Source organism: Emys orbicularis, chromosome 20 (genome assembly GCF_028017835.1).
Source record: "Emys orbicularis isolate rEmyOrb1 chromosome 20, rEmyOrb1.hap1, whole genome shotgun sequence".
Lineage (NCBI taxonomy): Eukaryota > Metazoa > Chordata > Testudines > Emydidae > Emys > Emys orbicularis.
The window spans coordinates 2972581-2988055 of NC_088702.1; the positions used below are offsets into that span (position 1 = coordinate 2972581).

At 56.2% G+C, this 15475-nt stretch overlaps 1 protein-coding gene across 2 annotated transcripts; it reads left to right on the forward strand.

Annotated features, from left to right (window-relative positions):
- Nucleotides 1–221: 221 nt before the first annotated feature.
- VANGL2 (VANGL planar cell polarity protein 2) lies at nucleotides 222–10972 on the forward strand. 2 transcript variants are annotated; one of them, XM_065420399.1, is made up of 7 exons: nucleotides 222–292; nucleotides 900–1020; nucleotides 5965–6572; nucleotides 7917–8053; nucleotides 9087–9222; nucleotides 9647–9878; nucleotides 10712–10972. In XM_065420399.1, exons 1-7 carry the CDS (start codon nucleotides 222–224, stop codon nucleotides 10970–10972), a joined length of 1566 nt encoding a protein of 521 aa, XP_065276471.1. The 2 variants fall into 2 exon arrangements, with proteins under 2 accessions (XP_065276471.1, XP_065276472.1); XM_065420400.1 differs by having other exon boundaries at nucleotides 7917–8047.
- Nucleotides 10973–15475: the final 4503 nt, after the last annotated feature.

Here is a 15475-nt window from a genome sequence, read left to right on the forward strand (position 1 = left end):
TCTCTCCCGCCCTTCCCCAACAGGGCGTCATTTTCTTCTGAGACGAGCCCCGCCAGCTGATCAAAATAGAGTCCCTCAAGGTGACAGTCGACTTCCTGAAGGTGCCCCTTGGCCTGAAGAAGCCCGCGCTGAAGGAGGCAGCGGCCGCCTTGGCTGCTGTCCCCGTCGGGAGACCCAAGTCCGTCAACGTGGAGCGCTACAAGGCCCGGCGCTCCGACAACATGGACAACGAGTCGCAGTACTCGGGGTACTCCTACAAGTCGGGGCACTCGCGCAGCTCCCGCAAGCACAGGTGAGGGGGGGATGGGGGGGAGCCCTGCACCTGGGCCTGTGCAGTGGGGGGAGGGATGAGGGGCTGACCTGGCTTGGGGGGAGGGCAGCTAAGTTGGTTCAGGGGGGCTAACTGAGATCTGCCCTCAGGCTTGGGGAGGGGCCTCACCCCATGTGCATCTTCAGGAGAGCCCATGGCGGGGGCTCCCCCCGACCCTGCATCCGTCCTGGAGGGGGGCAGGGGAGAATGCCCTACTCCCTGTGAGCAACCTCCCCATGCTCACACATCTGCCCTTGGGGAGGAGGAAACTGCCCCCCCCCTGACTCTATGGGAGAGGGGTGATGCCCCCAGACTGTATCTGCTCTTGGGGAGGTGGGGGGGTGTCAGGAAGGCCTTGTGGCCTTGAAAGAGCCGGGACCTGGCTCCCCCTATGTCTGTCCTAGTGGGGAAACCCTCCCCCCGCTGTCTATCTTCAGGGTGGTGCATGGAGGAAAGGGAGACTCCCTTGTGTGGGGTCTGGGAGGGACGTACCCCATTCCCCCTCTCGGCCCACTCCCAGCCGCATGCGCCCATCAGCCCCTGCGCTTTCCCCTCTGACCCCCGGCGTCTCTCTCTCTCTCCCTTCCAGAGACCGGCGGGACCGGCACCGCTCCAAAAGCCGGGACGGGAGCCGGGGGGACAAGTCGGTGACCATCCAGGCCCCGGGGGAGCCCCTGCTGGATAACGAGTCGACCAGAGGAGATGAGAGGGTGAGTGGGGAGCGCCAGGCTGAGGGGGTGGGGCTAGCAGGTTGCTCTGGGGGGGTGGGGGTGGGAAAGGAGATGTATAGGGCATCAAGGGATGGAGGCGGGGTCTGTGTTTTGCCCCTCCCTCGTCTCTGGGGTGGAGGTGATGGGGGGGAGAGGGAGGAGCCTTGGGGACTACATGCCCATCGCCTCCCCGTCGCCAAAGAAATTGAGGCACCGCCTCCCCGTCGCCAAAGAAACCAAGGTGGAGGCTTTGAAGCCACGTTGCCTCCTTCACGCTGTGGGAAAATGAGGGGGGGGAGGACCCCTTCCGGTGTGGCTGAGCGAGACTCCCCTCGCCCAGACAGTGGCCTGGGCGACTGGGCTCACCTCACCCCCTAAAACACTCTGGCCCTGATTCTCAGTTCCTCCAGCCCCATACGCAGGGCGGTGGTGAATGGAAGCAGGATGGCTTCAAACCCTCCCCGCTCCCAGCCCGCACCTTGACACTCCCCATATCATGGGGCTGCACTCAGGGCCCCTGGGATGAATTAGAGCAGCCTCAGGGCTGCTCTGGATTCACACTTCGGGCCTGGGGCAGCAGAGAATACCCAGAGTGCAGCATGCTTCAGCCACGGTCCCGATCCACCCCCTATGCAAGGGGCTGGGAGCCAGGGCCCTTATCCCAGCTCCACACCAGCCAGGGAGCCCCCTTGCGCACGGGGAGGCAGGATCTTGGAGAGCTATTTTCACCCACTTTAGGACCCTTCAGCCAGTTAGAGGGGCCTGAGTGTGACTGAGAACCAGGCTCTTTACCCGGAGACCCTGAATTAGGGGTGAGGCGAGACACCCCCAGTTTCTAGAGCATTTCCTGGGTCCCCTCCCCTCTGCAGGGTGGGGGCTCTCGGCAGTGCCTGTGGCAGCTGACGGTGGAAGTGGCCGGGCAGGGGGGTGGGAAAGCACTGCTGGGACCGGCTCCCGTTCTTTGCTCAGCGCTGCCTGGGCTGTGCCAAGCTTCAATAGCCCCAGGCTGGGTCCTGGGGGGATGTAGAGCAGTGGAGGCTCCTGCAGTGGGTCCCCACCAGCTCTGTGCACTGAGGATCTCAGGCTGGACGTCGAAGGGGCGCGGGGAGCGTGTCCCCTCTGCAGCTCCCTGGTGGGGGGCTCTGGAGAGCGCGTGGCATCGTGAGAGCAGCGGTGCAGCTCCTGTGTTTCCCAGGACCCCGGCAGGGTCCCCGCACCACGCAGCCAGGCGCAGCAGCCTCTGGTCCACAGGGACTCGCGTTTCCCAGCAGCTCTGCTCCGGTTGTGCCTTAGGGGCTCAAACCGGCTTTGACGGCCACAGCTTAGCCTGCCTGGCCCCAGGTGCTGGGAGGGCAGCTCGGGAAACCCATCTCCTCTAACTACGGACCATGCATAGACAAACAATTTCCACCATGCAGTCCCCTTGCCAGTCCCTCCCCTCTCCAGCCGGCCCTGAACTCCGGCTCCTTGGCCTGTTGTCTCCTCTAGGAACAGGGCCACGCCTGGCCAAAGCAGACATGCGATAACCACTGCCCGTCCGGGCCGGCCCACGGCTGGCTTTGAACCGGGGTCCTGGCGGTGAAAGCCTGCAGCTCCTATCCGCCATCCCCTGAGCCAGCCTGTGGAAGGGCCTGAGGGTTATTGTGTAGGGGTGAAAATTCCAGGGTGATCCTGGATTGGGATGAGAGAAGAATCTGCTCCCCCAGCGTTTGAACAGAGTAACCCAACGGCAGTTACAGCTAGTGGTATTGTCGTTGCACCTAGGGGGTCCCCGTCGTGCAAGGTGCTGTACAAACACATCATGAAGAGACAGGGTCTCCCAAGTCCCAGGTTAGCACCTGAGCCACTGGAAGTTACCGCCCTGACCAACCCCGGGACGCAATCCTCCGGCTGTGCTATGCAGCAGCTCAGAGGAGAGGAAGTCCTCCAATTGCTGTAGATTTACGTCCCCTGTTTTAATCCTCCCTCTGCCAAGCTAGACAGACGGAGCTCTTTTAATCTGTCCGTGTTAGAAAGTCAGTCCCGCACACCCCCTTTGTTTGTCGTTGCGCTTTTGCCTGTTTTCAAATTTGTCAACGCCTGTCAGAACTCTGTATTCCCTGTGTGGACTCTCCTTACTCTTCATAGCAGGGGTGGGCTTTTCAGTGAAAGTTGTGTCGTTTGGGCCGGGGTCTGAGCTAAAATGGAAAGAGCTACCCTCATAGCAGACTCCGGGCTTGTCTGCACTAGAAGGGGTTTGCCAATATAGCTTATACACAAATGAAATAAGCCAGACCAGGAAAAGGCCTTTTATGCTCATATAACTGCAGGTCCAGTCGTGCTTATTCTGTCTTAGTTTTGACAGTTAAAAAAAATCACACACCGAAGCGACGTTGCTGTGCTGGTATGTGCTTGAAGGAGGATTGGGAGAAGTTAATTGACATTTTTTGTTATTTTGGTGACTAATATCAATGTTTATTTTTAAGCATTTATTTTTTATTTTTATGGATTTACATTTTCTCAGTTGTGGGAAGTGACGGGGCGGCGGTCAGACAATTATTTAGTGACCGTAGACGCTGAGATTCCAAAAGTTAAAGCTTTATCGCCATTAAAACACAAATTGTCAATATCACCTGTGAAAATACAAACAGTAAATATCCTTCAATCAAACTCTATTCTGTTCACAAAACGCATTTTTCTTACTTTGTCCATCTGTCAATTTCGATGATTCTCTATGGAAATATTTTTCCTCAGTTTGCGTGTCCGGTGAAATTGACGTTTACCCTTCCGAGCCTAGTTTTAAGAGTAGACGAGGCCTTACTGGGTCCCCAGGAGGGAGTGACACTGACAGAACTATCTCAGGATAGCTCATAAACCTTTCTCTAAGGTTGTGTCTGAACTACAGACATCTGCCAGCACAGCTCTGTCGGCGATCCCTGACCCACTTCTGGCAGAAGCCCCTAGTGTATACAAAGTTCTGCTGGCCACATTTGTTACTGGGTTAGCTCATTATGCTCGTGGGTGGAGGGGGGGGAGGGTGATAAGCTTTTCTGGTAGAAGCTGTGTTCACATTCGGAGCGCTTTGCTAGTATTGTGTAGTGGGATTCCTATACTGGTCAAGCGCTCTGTAATAGGGTGGCTTGCCCTTAGGGGAGGTGTTAGCCACGTAAAAGTCCACGTGCAGTTCTTAAGGGGCCCACAAGGGGGTGCCAATAGGGCCAGAATGCCCCTGCCCATGACGGGGTGCCCAGTAAATGGTGACCCTGCTACACACTGCTAGTGTAAGGTCTTTGGGGCAAGGCCTGGATGTACGGTGCCCCCCTGGTCCACGATTGGCACTCCTAGCCACTACTGTAAGAGACCTAAGAAACCACCAAATGATAATGGACAAGGCGTAGCATTGCAGGAGTGCGCTACCCTCGTTACCGGTGTAACTACAGCTGCCCTCTGGGGGTTGAACCGCTTTCAAGGTCCCCTTATGTAACCTTGTGCGTGTGTAGTAGGGACATCAGCGGGCTTCTGCTCTCGGCAGCCTGCCGGGGCTCTCTGGATCCCCTCTGTCATCTCAGGAAGCATCCCAGGGGAGCGGTTGCTCTAGGAAGACATCATCACGGAGTTCAGGGAGGAATTTGCATTGGCTAATGTCCTACAGCTTCCCTTCACGCCCAACATCCGGCAAGGTGTGTCGGCTTGGGGACAGTCAGCTCAGCTGACGGAGGCCTGGTTTGACGATGGGGAACCAGACGCAAGTCAGGGAAGCCGACTGCTGTTGCCTGCCAGGTGTTTGGCCATCACTGTAAAGCTGGGGTAGTCCATTTTTATTTTTATTTTTGTCAAGGTCCAAATTTCTTGGTCAAGGTCCAGACTCCAGAGAAAATAATAATAAAAAAATAACACTCATGACAATAATAAATATAAAGATTCGGGGTCTGTTCAAAAGCGTCTGCCAGTCCGGATCTGGCCCATGCTCCGTCTGCTGCAAAGTAACGCCCAAAAGGGTAAGGACCTTGCTCAGGGTGGTAATTAACGAGCAAATATATCCGCAGCCCGGGGAGGAAGGCTGGGTTTCAAGTCCCCTTTAAAGGGCTTGTGGTGAATCTCGGGTCTCCAAGCAAGGGTGCGCCCATTGTACTACCAGGCACCTGCACCCAAAATAAACGTACTGAGCCAGCAAAGGTCGCCAATGAACCTTGCCCGTGGTACCAGCCCTTGGGGGAGGGGGTGCTAGGGGTGTCAGGAGCCTATGGTGATGGGGGGGATGTGATTTCATTGGTTGTCAGTGAGGGCAGTTTGAGATGGGACTCGAAATTTAACCCATCGGAATCAGAGGGCTGGGTGTGGATGCTTAATTCCAGGCCCTCTCCTCTTGTGCGGCCTCGCGTGGCGGAGGAGGGGTGAGTGTCGGACTGGCACGTGGACGTCGTTGCTTTTCCCCTTGTTACGAAGGGGATTTGTGTGGAAATCTTTTGACGTTCCCATTTCAGAGTTTATCTGCTGCTGCTGGTCAGGCGTCACTTGCGGGGGAAGGCAGCATGTCCCCTGGACTGGAAACGGCACAGGGAGACAGGATGCCTGGGGTATAGGCCTGGCTGTGTGACCTGGGGCAAGGCACTGCCCCACCCCGTGCCTCAGTGTTCCCCTCTGTAAAATGGGAACAATGATCTTGTCCTCCTTTGCAAGGGGCTTTGAGATCTGTGGCTGGAAACCAAGGAACCGGATTGATTCTTAGTTCTGTTGATCTGGCATGGCTGGGAGGCCATGGGGATCTGATCCCATGGGGCTTGGATGGTCTAATCCTGTGGGGCAGCGGGTTGGGTGGGCTGGGGGTAGTTCTGATCCCACAGGGCGGGGGCGGGGGGAGAGTCTGATCCAGGGGGGCAGGGGACCGGGGGGGGCGGGGCTGGCGGAGTCTGTTCCCACAGGCCAGCCCCCGTGCATAACCCTTTCCTCCCCGCCCCTCTCTAGGACGACAACTGGGGCGAGACCACCACGGTGGTGACGGGCACCTCGGAGCACAGCATCTCGCACGATGACCTCACGCGCATCACCAAGGACATGGAGGACAGCGCCCGCCTGGACTGCTCCCGCCACGTGGGCGTCTCGCTGGGCGGGGCCCTGGCGCTGCTTTCCTTCCTCACCCCGCTGGCCTTCCTGCTGCTGCCCCAGCTGCTGTGGCGGGAGGAGCTGGAGCCCTGCGGCACGCCCTGCGAGGGGCTCTTCATCTCCGTGGCCTTTAAACTTCTCATCCTCCTGCTGGGCAGCTGGGCCCTCTTCTTCCGCCGCCCCAAGGCCTTCTTCCCCCGCGTCTTCGTCTTCCGGGCCCTGCTCATGGTGCTCGTCTTCCTCCTCGTCGTCTCCTACTGGCTCTTCTACGGCGTGCGCATCCTGGACTCGCGCGACCGCAACTACCAGGGCGTGGTGCAGTACGCCGTCTCCCTGGTGGACGCGCTGCTCTTCGTCCACTACCTGGCCGTGGTGCTGCTGGAGCTGCGCCAGCTCCAGCCCCAGTTCACGCTCAAGGTGGTGCGCTCCACCGACGGGGCCAGCCACTTCTACAACGTGGGCCACCTCAGGTGAGGGGCGGGGCGGCTGGGGGGGCGGGAGGGCATCGCTGGGGGAATTAGTGTGTGTGTGTGTGTGTGTGTGACTGCCCCCTGCTGGGGGAGAAGGGGAGTGTGTGTGTGAGTGTGCACCATTTACCCCAGGGATGGGAAAATTGTAGGTGAGTGTGTTTGTGTGTCCCACCAACTGCTGCTGGGTGGTGTGTGTGTGTGTGTGTGACTGCCCCATGCATGGGAGGAAAGGGGAGTGTGTGTGTGTGTGTGTGTGTGTGTGTGTGTGTGTGTGTGTGTGTGTGTGTGTGTGTAAAATGTTGCTCTATGCTAGAGGGAACTAGACCTGTGTGTGTGTGTGTGTTTGCGCACACTGCTGCCTGCTGCAATCTCGGGGAGGGGGATGGCGGCAGTGTGTGTGTGTGTGTTTGTAGGCCTGTGCATGCATTTTGTATCCACACCTGCTTGGGGGAAGTGCGTGTGCGCGCCCATGAACATTCATGCGCTACTGTCCCCGCTGCATGGATCTTCACCTGCCGGCAACAGTGGAATTTGGTGCAGTAAAAGATATTACTCACCTACCTTGTCTCTACGGTAACAGCCTCATCAATGCCATGTCTCCTTTAGCTCCAGCTGCAGGGACCTTTCTGGGGCCTGCGCCGAATCCCGTGCCCGTGGCTTGTAGTGAGGCTTGATAGGATTAGATTTGTATTGGTAAATACCAGTAAGCGTCAATTTCACTGTCCACATGCAAACACACCTGAAAACATTTCATCCAGGGTCACTGAAATTGACAGCCAGGCAAAATAAGAAAAATGCTGCTTGTGAACTTAGTAGAGTTGGATTTAAGGAGATTTACTTTGTCTCTTTTGACATGTGATGTTGACAGCTTGTGTTTTAACGGTTACAAAGCTTTGGCTTTTTGAACGTCCAATGTCTGCCATTAAATAATTATTTTCTGACCTGTCCGCCCCCACTGCTTCCTGCGATTGTGAAAATAGAACTCAATAAAAATCTTTACAAATGCTTAAAACCAACCATGGATATTATCCCTCGAAACGCTAAAACAATCCAAGTTGAGGTCTAGTTGTAATCACCGCACAGAGGCCGGCCGGCGGTCAGTCTGTACTGTGGTGGTTGGGATTTGCTGCTGCCACTGGACAGAGCACTCCATCCCAATGGCGTGTTTGATGCTGCGCTTTCTGCCTGCGGCGTGCGGCTCACAGATCCAACCCATCAGTCTCCCTTTTGTTCTCCCCCTTCTGTGTACGTGCGTCCCCTCCCTACCCCACACCCCCCAGCAGCGCGAGTCTAACGTGTTATTTTGTGTCCCTCCCCGTGCCCTGGCTGTGTCTCTCCCCGCAGTATCCAGCGCGTGGCAGTGTGGATCCTGGAGAATTATTACCACGATTTCCCCGTCTACAACCCCGCCCTCCTCAACCTGCCAAAATCCGTCCTGTCCAAGAAAATGTCCGGGTTCAAGGTGTACTCGCTCGGCGAGGGTGAGCTTGGGTCTCTCTCCCGTCCACCCTCCTCACTATCTCTTCTTACTCTGTTTCCTCGCACTCTGTGTCCGGCCCCAGAGCTGCACCTTGCGGTAGCTTCATTGATGTTAGTGATGTTATAAGGGGGAGCGAAATCGACCGGCTTACTTCTCCCCTTGTTCCCAGCCTCGGCTCTGGTTAGCAGGAGCTGATTTTATTTGATAAAGCTCCCTTTTATTACCAGCTTTCCTCCCCTCCTTTCTCCTCTGCCTGAGCGCGGGATTATTCTCTGTCTCGCTGGGAATGGCTTCGGATTTGAATTCATTTATTCACACCAACACAGAAGTTTTATACCCTACCTTTCGCCCCTCCAGTGCAGAGGTTATTGGTAACGTCACTTGAACCGGTTTAAGTGCGTCTACAATAGGAGGCTCACACCCGATTAACTAGAGCCGTGTCATTAAACGGGTACAGTTTTCTGACTGTAGACAAGGCTTTGGGGCAGGAGGCCTGAGGGTGGGATTTTCAGTAGCCTGTTAATATTTGATGTGTTTGAAGGTAGGTCCACCTAGAAACCTGGGCAATGGGCACGTGTTTCTTTCCCCCCGCCCACCATGCCATTCCGATCTAGATCTGAACAGGGGGTTGGATCCAGGGGTCTGGGGCCAGGCCAGGCTGCAGCGTTGACGAACAAAAGCTGCAGAGACTTAAAACCCAGCGGGTGTCTTCCCCTCCTCCGGCTGCAGCGTGAGTGCACAGCGGCTCGCTGTGGCCTGGTGAGCTCGTTGCACAGGTGCAAGCCAGGAGGGGCTGAGCACAAGTTGCCGGGGTGCTATAAAGTTGGGGCGCTCCCGGCTTTCGGAGACAGCCCGGGTGATGGGCGTGAGCAGGTGCTGCTTGCCAACGGCTCTAGAAATCTCAGCATGGTGCTGCATGACATGCCCTCTCCCCTGCCTGCGTTAGTGGCTAGTTCCAGCGGCAGAGGCGCCAGCTGTCTGCTCCTATAACTTCTCCCCCTGTGTCTAACCCCCCCCACTCCTTCCCCTTCCAGAAAACACGACGAACAACTCGACAGGCCAGTCTCGGGCCGTTATCGCTGCGGCCGCCCGGAGGCGCGACAACAGCCACAACGAGTACTACTACGAGGAGGCCGAGCACGAGCGCAGGGTGCGGAAGCGCCGCGCCAGGTACGGGAGTCGACGGGGGGGCGCAGTGCCTCCTAGTGGTGGAGAGGAGGCAGGGCTGGGCTGGGGTGACTGTGAAGGGGCTTCTGACCTGAGGCTGCTGGACCCAGACAAACCCTGCGGTTCCTCCGGCAGTGCGGCTCTCGGCTTGGGAGACAGAGAGACCGACTGTATTAGCATGGGCTGCACATCCTGCCTGGCCGGGGAAGCTCCCCCTAAGCTTCTTTGGCCCACAGCGGGTCAAATCCCCCTAGAGTCCTCGCAGGTTGGGCCGTGATTGGGGATTGAACCCAGGACTTTGGGTCTATAAGCAAGGTTACTGCTCGCTGAGGTACAGGACGGGTTGGGGCAGGTGCAGGCTCCGGAGCCTCTGCAGGGCTTCCAAGCGGAGCCAGCTGGGTCGCCACCGCTGCCTTCCTCCCGCCAGGCTGGTGGTGGCTGTGGAGGAAGCCTTCACCCACATCAAGCGGCTGCAGGAGGAGGACCAGAAGAACCCGCGGGAGATCATGGACCCGCGAGAAGCTGCCCAGGCCATCTTCGCCTCCATGGCCCGGGCCATGCAGAAGTACCTGCGCACCACCAAGCAGCAGCCCTACCACACCATGGAGAGCATTCTGCAGCACCTGCAGTTCTGCATCACCCACGACATGACTCCCAAGGTAGGTGGGCGGGGAGGGGGGAGGGGTAGGCTGGGGAGCTCGGGGGTCGATGGGCGAAGCCCCAGTTCCCGTGGGCCAGCCCGAACTCACTCCTGCTCCCTAGACCTGCAGTCCACCCCCGGAGACTTTTCTCCAGTGAGAATTACTTCTGCAGGTTCATGGTCAGACCATGAAACCAGAATCCACGTTAAACATGGATTTTGAGCCATTGCCCAGCACCCCTTTTCTCCTCCTCCCCATCTTGGCTGGCTCTGGGGTTGAGGGTCTGTCCATCACTGAGGTAGCTGAGCTTTGGGTGAGAAGTCCAGCAGCCGAAAGCCCTGGTCCTGTCTGCACCGTAGGGCTGTATTTCAGAGCCTGTTGCTCCAGCGTCTTCAGCGCTGATAGACACCATATGAAGTCCCAAGGCTGTATTGCGGTTCAACACAACCGCACAGCAACTTTGTTTCCCAGCATAGCCGTGCATCGGCCATGTAGGCCAGTCCATCCTTACCGGGTTTGTACCAGTGCATGCTGGGAAGATCTGGCCAGCTATCCCATACTACCTTAGCCTCTGGCCCCTGGGGGCAGAGAGAATCGTGGGTGGTTTTTTTGCATGGTGCTGTGCACCTTGGGATAGCCTCCCTCGCAGAGGCAGGAGAGCTGGGAATGCGGTTGGAAGGGGCCCTACCTACAGTCAGAGCCCTGGATACAGTTGTGCTGGAGCTGGTGGGTTTCCATGGCGACGTTGCAAGGCCTCCTTCCGGCCTGACCCACCAGGTAGCCAATGGTGCCTCACCAAAGACCACTATCCATTGAGAAACACCCCTCCTGTCTCTTCTCCTGTCCCCCAGGCCTTCCTCGAGAGGTACCTGAGCGCTGGGCCCACCATCCAGTACCACAAGGACCGCTGGCTGGCCAAGCAGTGGACGCTGGTCAGCGAGGAGCCGGTGACCAATGGCCTGAAGGATGGGGTAGTCTTCGTCCTCAAGCGCCAAGACTTCAGCCTGGTGGTGAGCACGAAGAAGATCCCCTTCTTCAAGCTCTCAGAGGAGTTTGTGGACCCCAAGTCACATAAGTTCGTCATGAGGCTGCAGTCGGAGACCTCGGTGTGAACTGCAAAGGGGGCGGGTTAGGTTATGGACTCATGCCTGAGGAGGAGCAAGTTGCATCCAGGACTCTCCCTTTTTTGACCGGAGCTTAGAGAGACCATCATGCAGGGAGAGCCTTGTAGGAACCTCCCAGAACCAGCGTGCATGCCCTAGGGCTCCGTCTCCTCTCTCTGCCCTCTTCCATCTCTGCTTGCCCCCCATTTGGGGGTCGGGGGCAGAGCCCTTTCCCCTTCCTGTCTCTGCTGTCTCCAAAACCCAGATTCTTGTAGCAATCTCCGAGGAGGTCGGAAGGCGCGTTGCGCGAAGGCTGGCGTTTTAGCAGGAAGAAGATCCCTCATTTGGTGCCAAAACTCAAGGGCTACTTTTGTTCCCTCCTTCACCAGCGTCTCCAAATGCGGCTGGGTCCGAGGAACCGTCTCAGTTTCCTTTTTTGTATTACTATCCCGATTCTGGCCTTTTTTACAACTTCCCCGGATGTTTGGAGTGTGTTTTTTTAAATCCCCACACGCGAGGGTTTTGGAGCATTTGCAAGCGTCCCTCCAGTATCGTGGCTGCTATCGAAATCTCCCTGCTCCACCTGCAGGCAGGAAAAGACGAACCAACGATGCCGACTCTGGTATAGGAACCTCCTCTTTGGCTCTTCTCTGGGGTTTTCCAGATCAGTTTTTTAACAACGACGAGAAGACTAGTTTTAAACAGTTTTTTTAAATAGCGATTTTTTTTCGTGTGTGCTGATCTCTGTGCTTTGTAATGGAATCCTGTGTTTTTTGTAAATAGCAACTCAAACTGGCTCAGTTCCACTTCCTTGACTAACTGGGTCCAATTCCTCCTTTACACCAAGGGCATCTTTACCCCCCTCCGGCAGTGTAAGGGGGCCTTAAAGTGGATGTCAAGTAGGGTTACACTGCTGGAGTGGCATAAAGGGGTCTTTGTGTCCAGGAGAATCAGGCCTCCCGATGATAAGGTTGGTGAATGTGCTGAATTGCAGTTGAGAAGAATGACTCATCTTCCTTGTGCTTTTCTCTGTCTGGAGGCTGAGCTTTGGTTTAGCTGTTGGGATTTATAGGGAAAACCGCCCCAAATCTCTCCCATGCCCTAGTACTCATCCCCAGCCTCAGGCAAGTAAAGCAACTGTGACTTGCTTTTGTTCAAGGTCATGACTCCGCAAGGTACATGCCGAATGTTATCTCTCTAAGGTACTTACATGGCCCCCATCACCACGGCATTTGGGGGGCTCACAGCACCCCGTGCGGCCGGGCAGTGCTGTTGTCCCCGTTCTGTGGCACAGGCCGGCTAAGCTCAGTGACTTGCCCAAGGAATCTGTGGCGGAGAAGGGGCTCAAACCCAGATCTCACAGGCCCAGTGGCCTAACCACTAGCCCATCCTTCCTCTGACCCCCCAGCGGGTGTAACCTAGCATAGGGCCATTAACTAATGGAGCTCTGCTGATTTACACCTGCTGAGATTCTGGCCCGCTGATGTAAATGGAACTGTTCTTGGGCTGGAAGTCAGGCGTGTGCTTTAACGGCCTTGCTGGTTCAGGGCCCATCATCACATGCACGTTTGGTGCGAAAACAGCCCCTCCAGCTGTGCTCCCGTATCTGCCGGCTTTACGGATGCAAACAAGTGATTGCTCCCATGAACCCTGCAGTGGCGCGCGTCGGACCGAGCTGGTTCTGTTCTTCCTCCTGCACCGTCCACAGAGCCTGACGACAGCATCTCTGGCCTTGGTTCTCGGTGCCCTGAGCCTCGCACGGTCCCTCGCACCAGTGCACAGGCCAGTGTAAAAGGCTCCCCCTCTTGATCTGGCAGTCTTTTGCCCTCCCTTTGTACCGGTGACCCAGGGCGCTGGAGAATCGGGTTCTTTTGTCTCCATGGCTGGTGCGAGAAGGGGACAAAAATGCAGAGATTGCAGCTGGTTCCCGGGGCTGGCCGCAGCTAATGAAATCCAGCTCTTGGCTTGGTTACAAACTGAGCTGGTCGGGTCTAGAGACGAAGGCCTCCAAGTCCATTTCTCTTACTCACCCTTTGTAGATTGAATTAGTTTCAACACGCCAGCTGGCCCCCTGCACAAACAGGGCTCTTGTCCACGGAACAGGGCTAAAGCCAAGTCACTTGACTTAAAAATAATTTTTGCTTCCTCCTGGCAAACTTTGTCCTGGTCTCCCCCTTTCATTTTGTTTCTGGAGCAGCGTTGCTGGGCATCAAGGGCCCGATCCGGCTCCTGCGGGAGTCTCCGGGGCCCAATTCCTGACCTTCCTGCCCCTTTACGCCAGCCCAAAGCAAGCACGTGAGATGCAGCCGTTCTGATCCGCTGGCATCTTGCACCCGACTTTGCACATGCCTCAGTGACCAGGGCCCGGACCCTGCCGGCTCCTACGCACACGCTGAGCTTTGTGTCCCGTTGGGCCTGCTCCTCTGCGGCGCCCAGTGCGGTCGTGAATGCGGGTCGCTAGTGCAAAGCGAGTGCAAACCAGAATGGTCGTGCGTTGACACCCGCGTCGCACTGGTGCAGCGAAGGGCTGACCCTGTGCCTGTCGGCATCCATGGCAACGCTCCCAATGACTTCAATGGAGCAGGAGCAGGCCCGGAATGCACCAGACACAGGGTGACGGAGAAGTGGGCACAAGGGGACCGCTCACATGCACAAGTGTCAGGATCCGAGCAAGGCAGGGTGCAAGGCTGCGGAGGATCAGGTCCAGCGGGAGCGTCTCTCCCAAGGCCCCAAAGATTCATTCCTTCTTCCCTCCCGTGTCCTCTGGAGCCTGGAATCAGAAACCTGCAGTTTGTTACCGTGCCCCGGCCTCCCACTTTGTACCGAGTCCCCCCACTCAGCTGGTGCGTGCGTCTAGAACTCCCCACCCAGTGGATACTAGAACTGTCCGTCCGTCTTTGTCATGGGCCTGTATGAATTCTGCCTATGCCAACTTCAGTGCTGGGGAGAGGCCTGGGCTAGACCTGCCGCCTGCCGTCCCCAACTGCAAGTGGCAACATTATGATGGGCCCCTCGCTTGGCGGGTTTTCGTCTGACGTTTGTTTGTTTGTTTGTTTTTTAAGTCAAACCGACACGAAGTCTTTTTGGTTACAAATACCTCACAGGTTTTCTACTGGGTCCTTTCTACCGTCTGTGCCGCTGTGGTTGTGTGTGTTCGGTGTGAGGAGAACGCCGGGGCTGTGTGAGGGTACTCAGAAACGGCGGGTCGCGGTTGGGGGGGCGGGGTTGTAGGGCTCGCCAGATTTCGTCACTGTGATTTCAACTTTTTTTTTTTTTTTTAGCACTAAAATTATTAAAGGACTGTGACTTGTGGGGGCGTGAGGGGAAATTGACAGTATTTTGCTCTTGAAGTCAGATTTGCGGTTAACGTTTTTCCTTTTATTTTTAAAAGTAGGGGTTCCCCCCCCTCTTCCATGCTGTTGCTCAGAGGTTTACAATCGTGGTAACTCCCTATCTCTCTAACAGCCTCTGGGATGTCAACTGCCTTTCTGAGCTCAACTCCTCCAGGCTAGCCCCCCAATTGGTGCCAGTTGCCGTAACATCTGTCCAGCAGTCCGCCTATCAGTCATAGGGTGTTGTTTTGCCACCCATCACCGTAGTGTCTGGGCGCCTTCCACATAAGATCAATAGCAAAGTCCCTAGTGGATTTCATGGCCTTTTTCGGGGTCAAAATTTGGCTTGGGGGTAGGTTGAGCCCAGCTGGGGATCTGGGTCTCCAAGTCTGTACAAAGATACTCTGCTCTCCTCACTCTCCTGTTCTCTCACTGTTCTTTGACTTAATTAGCACCAGGTTCACCATGCGGTCAAAGTTCACCCTATGCTGAGGTCCGTGCACCACTAAACCCTTTAAAACAGCGTTGGTGGGACATCGCTGGTGCAACTGCTCCGTGCACGCCCTTCTGCACAGCAAGGGAATTCCATCCCCTCTCTCTCTTCCCTTTTCCCAGCATCCTCTTTGCTTACCGCCCGGGTCCGATTTTGATCTTGGTTACACTGGTGTAAATCTGGAGCGACACCAGTGGAGTCACTCTGGATTTGCACAAGTGCAGCTGAGACCAGTCTGACTGTCTTTAGTCTTCCAGGGCTTTTAACCCTTTGTTTCTATCTCCCGTTCCACCTTGCTTTGGATCTCTGTACCTTGGCCTTTCCATCACCACACCAAGCTGCCAGCTTCCCCATCCCTCCCTGCTGGATCATCCCCCAAGATGAGATCCCCCTCCCTTTGTCTGGCTCCATTAGTGTCTTGCCTCATGTCCTCTCGACTTCATTTTCTTCTATCCTTCGGGCCAGATTCCGATCCCAGTAACACTCATGTGGAGTCCCGTGAGGAGGGTCCCTGGAGAGACTCTGGCTTGACACCAGTTTCACTGAAATCAGAAACCGGCCTCCAACTTCACCTCCAGATTCCGATATCCATGTCACAGCACAGAGGTCAGTGAAGTGACTCTGGTTTTACACTTGTTTAACCACGATCAGAATCTAGGGCCTGACTCCTCATTGCCCTGCATCTAG